Here is an 8438-nt window from a genome sequence, read left to right on the forward strand (position 1 = left end):
GGAGGTATGTGTAACTATTACATTTTGCATTCTTCATGTTCTACCATTGCATAAATTTCACTCTTGTGTAATTTTTCTGCAGAATTATCTTCTCATCGCGACTTTGATCAGCGCGAGTCTCGTATTTGGTTGCTATGTACTTGTTCAGGTTATTCATTCACTTCATCTTCAACTTTCTAGTGTAACTACTAACTACCATAACTAAACTTTTATATATAATAAACAGATCGGAGAAACATGCTCGAGCGATGTCAACGACTGTGGTACGGGGCTCCAGTGTCTGGAATGCAACTCGCAGAACCGGTGCACACGAGTCCGAACTGCGAGTCCTATTTCAAAAGTACTTGGTTCTCGCGATACTTTTTTTTTAGTTTTGTTCTATAGTTGATAAAATAAAGCTATTGTGTGTATAGGTGATGGAGCTTCCATTTAATCAATACTCATGGCTTACAACTCATAACTCTTTCGCCTCGAGGGTAGCGAATTTCAGTATAAACTCTCAAATTTCGTCTGTCACGAATCAGGAAGACTCCATTACAGACCAGCTGCATGTATGTCACATATATTTCTATACATTTTAATTCACTGCCATAATATTTAAGTTTCGTCTATACTTTTAATAAGTCATTTTACTTTGCAGAATGGTGTGAGAGGATTAATGTTAGATATGCATGATTACCACGGCGACATTTGGTTGTGTCGCGGGCCGTGCACAATATTTACAGCCTTTGTAAGAGATTCTTTGAATTTTTCTGAATGATCATGCATAGTGAAAGTCTTCTAATTTTGGGTTATGATTAATTTAACAGCAACCTGCTATTCATGTTCTGAAAGAGATCAATGTGTTCCTGACACAACATCGAACCGAGATTGTTACCGTTTTCATTAAGGATCATGTAACATCACCAAATGGTGTTAACAAGGTGTTTAGTAAAGCTGGTTTGAGGAAATTCTGGTTTCCGTTATATAAAATGCCGAAAAATGGAAGTGACTGGCTAACAGTGAAGAAAATGATAACCATGAATCATAGACTAATAGTGTTCACTTCAAATGCAACAAAAGAGGCTTCTGAACACATTGCCTATGAGTGGAACTATGTTGTAGAAAATAAATGTGAGTTTTCCATATATATACTCCGTACGTTTAAAGAATTTTTACACTGTGAGTCAATCGTAATTATCAGATCATTTAAAATCGCAGATGGAAATGACGGAATGAGTAGAGGTCATTGTTTAAATAGAGCGGAATCATTTCCAATGAACACGACAACGAAGTCACTAGTCCTAATGAACTATTACAGAAATGTTCTAAGTTCTAATGAAGCATGTAGGGATAACTCATCGCCATTGATTCGCAAGATGCATATATGCTATAGAGCTGCTGGTAACCGATGGCCTAACTACATTGCTGTTGATTTTTACAAGGTACAACAGATTTGTAGGATTTTTTGCTATAAGTTGGTACATTTTATTGAATGGAGTTGATTGTGTATTGCAGAGAGGTGATGGCGGGGGAGCTCCGGAGGCATTAGATGTTGCAAACCGGAACTTGTTTGGGCAGTAAAGAAACATGACTGAGATCAGTCATTTGTGCAATGTATGAAACTACTTTCATGTCAATTTTTTCTGCTACATGGGATGTAGAGCTTAGAGGCTTAAGAGCATATGTGCTATAAGTATATTGACAGTTTTTGTTTTTGTCCTTCGTTTCATATCTAATTAATATGTATACATTTTATTTTTGGACAAAATGCATACATGTATTGTTTTTTGTTTTGGTAACCATTCTATTGGTGTGTGACTATGATGATTATATGTATTTCTATAAGACTCTCATCTCAAGTCTTATTTACATATCAGCAATAATATTACAATTGACAATGATCATATTCTGTTATTGGTTTTGGACATGCATCTTTACACGATTCCTTAAACTTAAATAATGTAAATAAATAAAGTTTTACATGCACTAAAACTAATAAAGTATCTTGTCTCTTTCATAAAATTTATAATTGATAATAATGTATCTATTAAGTTTGATCCTTTTGGTTTTTCTGGGAAGGATTTTCAAACATGAATGCTTTAAATGAGATGTAACAGGTAACATTTATCTTATTCCCACAGGACCAAACACTCCATCATTACCATGGCATAGTCACATTTTAAGTTCACTTCAACGAAACAAATTTCTTCTATGTAATAAGTTTTAAAATAATTTATTTCGTCAATTTTGTTTACTTGGAAAACAAATAAAACTATCCTTTTATGATTCTTTGTCTCTATCTCTTATGCCTTTTGATATAGTTCATAGTGATCTTTGGACTTCTCTTATTCTAAGCTCCAGAGGATATCATTATTATGTGTTATTTCTTGATAATTTCACAAATCTTTTATAGACTTTTCCCATCTAAAATAGATCATATATACATTCCATTTTTCTGCAATTTTGAGCTTACGTTAAAACATAATTTGAATACAATATAAAATGTTTTCAATGTAACAATGACAAAGAGTACGATAATGTAATTTTTCATAAATTTTGTGAATTAAATGGAATGTCTTTTAGATTTTCTTGTCCTCACACTTCACCTCAAAATGGAACATCCGAATGAAAATTGCGTACCATCAACAACATGATTTGAACCCTCCTTTCCCATGCCTCTATGCCACCAGCTTTTTGACATCATTTTCTTCAAATGGCAACTTACCTACACAACATACGTCCCTATAAGAAACTCACTCTACAATAGCCCACCAAAATTGTTGATTCCTTAGGATTGGCATTAATTTTAGAAAACAAATAATGTAATCATCTCTGTTGTTTTAATATGTTGGGTTGAAGAAATTCAACATCTGGACCAACATGTCATGTACGATGTCACGACATCAGGTATGTGACATCGCACATGTGTAGAAAACTGAATTAATTAATTCAGTATATTTTCTGGGATCAGCAAGGATATCTGGTGAATATCCTAACTCCCATGTGGAGGTCTTGAAGACTCAATCAGAAGATATATAGGCTCAAAATATGGAGATATATATGGAGAGATTCTAGGATTGAAGACCTTGTTTTTAGCAGAATTTTTCTGCTGAAGTTGTAACAGAAAAGAACAAGTCTGCTGCGATTTCTGAAGGCCCAAATCCAGTTGGGTGATTAGGTTATAAATAGCTGATTGTAACCTAGTTTTTGTAAGCCTCTTAGAATGAATTTTTAGGGGTGTGTGTAAGGTAAACCTCCCAATCTGTGGGAAGGTTACCATGTGTTTCTCAGTGTTCAAAGCTGAGAGTATTTGTAACTCAAAGCCTGTAGGCAAGAGTGATTTTGTTCTTGAATGAAGCTGTGAAGCAAGTTCAAGGTGTGTTAACATTACATTGTATTTGTAGTGATAGGAATGGAAACTGGAGGTTTCTATCTAGGAGTTCCTAGGTATAGATTGCATTGGGTAGGGATTAAGTGAAGAGTTGTAAACGGGGGAGTTTAACTCTGAATTAATACTGCTAATAGTGGATCTTCTTCCTGGCTTGGTAGCCCCCAGATGTAGGTCATGTTGGACTGAACTGGGTTAACAATTTCCTGTGTTTGTTTTCCTTCTGCATGTGTTTATTACTGCCATAACTCAGCAGGTATTCCAGTCAGCTTATCAAGATGATAACTGACCTGGTATATAGCCTTCTGTTTGAATGTCAATCAGAAAGTTGTAACATTCATCAGGGACAGTACATACTGAATGATAAGTAGGTTAACTTTAGTTCAGTATTTATTTAAGTCTATTCTTTTCAAGGATAACAGACCTGGCTGAAGGATTATAGTGAAGCTGTCAGACTGGATGTTTTGACAGTTGATACTGAAGTAGAGACTAGTTGGTCTTTTACAGTATTGCAAACTTAGCACAGTACGTTACCAGGAACATAACAGACTCAGCATATGTTCTGGATGTCGAACTGAATGTTGTGACATTCATTCCCAACAGCAGGTGCTAAAGAGTAGGATGATTGGTTTTTCTGGTTCAGTATTTTTCTCAGGCTATTTTTCAGGGATTCAATAGCGTAGAGAAAAACCAGGAAACCAACTTCTAACCTACAATTAATGAACCTAACAAATAGCCTAGTTGTTAGCAATCTAATAAGTGAAAATTAGATTAACGTGTTCAACCTTTAATCCAGGAAAAACAAGTAAAAGATATACACACTGGAACAATGTAACAGATGATGTCCACAAACAACAGTAAGACATCATGCTGATAACTGTGGAAGAAAACAACAGAAGAGAGTGCTAGGTTTGATTTCCGTTGAGTCCTTCTTCCTGATGCACAGAACCAGGTGTTCATACATTCTAGGGTGACATAGAATGAGATGTCGTGACATCTGTGAACCTGTGCATATCAGTACAGTGGTGAATAACTATCTTGCTGTATTAGTTACAATGTTAGATCAGATGTCATGACGTGGAGTATAACATCTGAATTCTGACTACACCAGAATTTCAATTGGTATCAGAGCAGGCATCCTGTTCTGCCTCTGGATGAGATCCATGGGTGATACTTTCTGGTATCTTGCAAGAAGTTATGTTGGAACCAGTGGAAGGTTCTGTAATTTCCCTGAATGGTCCCTTGAAGAAGGTGGATGGACTGTTCATGACAGGAATAATGTGTACCTGTATCTGGAGGTTGGCAATTGGCCTTTGGATGGGACATCTGTGCCAGTATTGAGTCACGTTCAAACTTGGTATGGACTTTGAGGCTGATCTGGTGAAAAGTGTGTTCTTAGGTTGAGTTGTATTATGATTTCCGCTGCATAATACCTGGCAAAACTCAAACTCTGATGTAGTTTCCCCTCATGTGGATGAAAGGCTGTTGTGTTCAAGATTTCATCATAACCTCTGAAGATGTCAAAGCTACTTGAGTCCCCTCAAGTCCACTCATCATGATGTTCTCACGTCAGGATGGTAAGAATCACCTGATCACTGATTCTTTTACACTCTTGGGTAGTGTATATGAAGACTGTGAAGTCTTTCAAGGAGGGTGTGTTCCAAGGAGGTGAAACCAATGTTCTATGTGATGTTAGAACATGTTGTTCAACAAGTATGCAGCTGCTGGTTGAAGAACAGATGTTTTTAGGTGTCAAACAAAGGGATACTCTTGTTTGGAACCTACTCCTGACCGGGAAGAGGAGACACCTGTGTGGGCTAAGTTGACAAGGGTAGGGTCAACTGTGTGTATGCTCAAGAAGGTCACATGTAGAGGTCTGGTCTCTAGAAGAGGAGCTGGGTGAGATGTGACATTGAGCAATTTCCTGCTGCGTGTCCTACTCTTGTAGATTGATCAGGGATGGATGGCTGTTCTCTGGAGTACTATGGAGTGTTAGAAGACAAGTCCTCTGGATGTTAGCAGTCAACAATGGGGTAACCTGACTGCTGCTTCAACTCAGAGGATTGGGACCATGAATCTTGTTATTCAAGCACCACGATCAGAAGTGGCAGTTCTCTCAAGGAGTGAGAATATGAATATTCATAGGTTGGTTGATGAAGTATGCTCTGGCAATGCATATCTGCTATTGACTGGTGTTCCTCTAGTACTTATGGTCAGCTAAAGTCTGATTGGTGTGGTAGGAGTATGCGTAGGTATAACTCATAGAGTTAGTTACCACTGGTAGGGATGGAGTATGTCTGTACAATGCATGGATATTAGTGTGAAGTTTCCATGATTGTTAATTTGAGGGGGAGTTTTGGTTAACCTCCTCACATTTGGTCAGCCTAGGATCTGGTTGGCTGTTGACCTGTGTCACATGGGTTCTGGTAGTTGTGTGACACAATTTGCAAGGAAGAATTCATCTCTCTCATTCCTAAGGGTGAATTTAATCTGGGAAGACTTTCAAAATTGTCTAGGTGCTTGTAAGCAGAAGATGTTGACACAAGAAGAGTACTTTCAAAGTATTCTTATGGTGGAAGTATCTGAAAGGAAAATTGGGAAAGGATTTAAGATCAATGTCTACTTGTGTCAAGTACAAGTGTTTAATTGATTATCCTTGGAGCTCAAGATAACAGATGTTCTTAAAGATGTTGGAACATCACTTCTTCAAGACCCTGTGCAGAATCACAGGAAGGATAGTACATTGGCTTATGATCTATATCTTTAGTGGCAGCAAAAGCATATGATCTCTGAAAAGGTTTCCTGGCAAGAAACATGACTCAGTCTTGGTATGTACAAGAAGAAGAAGACATCATAGTCTTGATGGTGGTTGCTTGGATCAGTTTATTTCTGATCTAGGTAAGGAAGTGCATTAGCTTATGCACACTGTGGAGTCAAGAACTAGTGGCAGCAGTCTTGACATCATGGAAACAGCCTTACCTTAGGATATGGAATCCTTGGTAGAGCTGAAGGGTTGGTTTCTAACTGGTCCTTCTGAAGACTCATACATCAGAGTGTCTGATGTCTTTGGAGAAGAAGCAGGGATTCATCAAGGTGTGAGCTTGGATGACTTAACTGCAAACCTGCAGGATGGAGGTTGTTTACTCAAACTTGGTTCCACAATCAAGTCTATGAGAACATTGAACTCAGTTCTGTGAAGGGAGGAAGTTCCTTCAAGTGGCAGAAGAAGGAGCTGAATTCAACAGCTAGATGTCAAAACACAATGTTGTGACATTTGGTTCAACATCAGATTCTTAGTTGGTGAAGTGGCACATCAACTTGAGATAGAAAGGTCTACAGGGTTGTAGATTGGATACTTCAAAAAGCGTGAAGTTCTAGTCTCACTTGGAAGGTCAGAATATCTTTGGGAGAAGTCTGATAAACTTGGGGAGGTCAAAAAGCAGCATTTGACCTTTTCATATGAGGATTCATGAAGGAGGTAATCAACCAGTGGCAATTGGTTTACCTCAGAAGTGAGTTCGAAGAATCAAGATAATCAACATATGGCAGCTGATTACTCTTGAGGAAAGTCTGAGACAAATTACTCTTGAGTAGAAAAGTAGTAAGTTGAAGACTAAAGGAGGTGCTTTCTATTCATCCCTTGGAACTTGTGGTAGGAGTTCTGAGCTATCTATGGAAGATTATCTCGTGTAATGGGATGAAAATGTATATGTCCCAATGAATGTCTGGGTTCTTCTTGATCAACCCGATGACTCAGTGATATCTGAAGACTATCAGATGGTGTGCCTTGTCCTGTTGTGAAGGATGTCCCAGCTGATGTTAGAACATCCAGTGGAGTGGTCTTCTGTTCTGGTTAGAAGAGAGATTGACACAGAGTGTGAATGTGTTCAGCTAAGAGGGTTGAACAGAGGGTGTGCTCTTGAAGACATGAAGATGCGTCTTGTGTTTTCCATTCATCAAGTGGTCTGGATTCTCTATGAATCAGGAAGTATGTGAAGGTCCAACTTTGGGATGTTGGATATGCCCATGTGTGATCTCCAATCTTCAAGAGGAGAGTGGGGTGTTCATGACAGGGGGAGTTCTGGCCTTGAAGCTGCAAGTAATCATCAAGCTTGTGGTCTATGTGTACTCAGATAACCAGGTATGGCACCTTGTCAGTTATCAGGATGCTGTGTCAAGGCTGAGTGAGCTGAAGAATGTCTGACCGAATGTCATGACATTTCCCTGGACAATGCTGCTAATTCCTTCTAAAACTTAAAGTCAGTAGGAATTATGAAGGTGATGTGTCAAATTCTGGTAAATCAGAATAAGCCAGATGGCTACAGCTGTGTGGTACAGGGGGAGTGACCATCTGCTGAAGTGTGGGAATTTGACTGTATCAGTGCCAGATGTCAAGTCTCTACTGGAGGTATGACAGGAACCTTGGAAAATGTTGAATACTAGCAGAATGCAGGAAAAAGCCGCGTGAAATGTTAAGACATCCGTGCAACGTGTCTGACTGCATATATGGAATAGTCTCCATGCACTGGAACGGCTGTTTTGGAAAAGAAATAGTCAAGAGCTATAAAAGGTATTCAAAGATAATCTGAGATTTTGTTGGTGATTCTATGACTGTTTCTCAGCAAAAATAAATGCATCTTGACCAAGCATTTATTTCTACCGGAAATTCCTAGGCACGGGCTGGACTATTTAAAGGATGCAATAGCCCTCTTCCTCTCACAAGAAAAACACTCCATTCTCAGAATCATGGGGTATGTTAAGGTTTGGGCAAGCTGCGCCTGGATCTGGTTTTGTGAAGGGTGCCTTTACAAATGTTTAGCTAAAAAGGGGGAGAGAAATATAGTCCTGGGGTTGAGAATGTACCAGAAGCAAGCCAACTGTAGATGTGGCAGCAAACAGAAGTTGGCATCAGGCACAAAATCCACCAACTGGGTTTCCCACTTGTGTCTTGTGATCTGAGTTAAGAAGACAGTTGTGCCTTGTGATCTGAGTTACATTGTCTATGTACTCAGCATTACATATTCTTCAGGAAGCTCTCCGGTTGAGGGGAAGGGTTCTGGTACAACTG

General features: G+C 38.7%; 1 protein-coding gene across 1 annotated transcript; it reads left to right on the forward strand.

The window, feature by feature from the left end:
- Positions 1 to 229: 229 nt before the first annotated feature.
- LOC127105619 (PI-PLC X domain-containing protein At5g67130) lies at positions 230 to 1737 on the forward strand. Its single transcript, XM_051042809.1, has 6 exons — positions 230 to 340; positions 414 to 551; positions 641 to 730; positions 810 to 1113; positions 1201 to 1424; positions 1498 to 1737. Exons 2-6 carry the CDS (start codon positions 417 to 419, stop codon positions 1561 to 1563), a joined length of 819 nt encoding a protein of 272 aa, XP_050898766.1. The 5' UTR covers positions 230 to 340; positions 414 to 416; the 3' UTR covers positions 1564 to 1737.
- The last annotated feature ends 6701 nt before the right edge of the window (positions 1738 to 8438 follow it).

The sequence above is a fragment of the Lathyrus oleraceus genome, chromosome 7, assembly GCF_024323335.1.
Source record: "Lathyrus oleraceus cultivar Zhongwan6 chromosome 7, CAAS_Psat_ZW6_1.0, whole genome shotgun sequence".
In the NCBI taxonomy this organism is placed as follows: domain Eukaryota; kingdom Viridiplantae; phylum Streptophyta; class Magnoliopsida; order Fabales; family Fabaceae; genus Lathyrus; species Lathyrus oleraceus.

Coding starts and splice junctions, on each gene's coding strand:
- LOC127105619 (XM_051042809.1), top strand. CDS start 417: ATGGAGCTTCCATTTAATCAATACTCATGGCTTACAACTCATAACTCT. Junction 1,114..1,200: donor CTATGTTGTAGAAAATAAAT/GTGAGTTTTCCA, acceptor TTAAAATCGCAG/ATGGAAATGACGGAATGAGT. Junction 1,425..1,497: donor TTGCTGTTGATTTTTACAAG/GTACAACAGATT, acceptor TGTGTATTGCAG/AGAGGTGATGGCGGGGGAGC.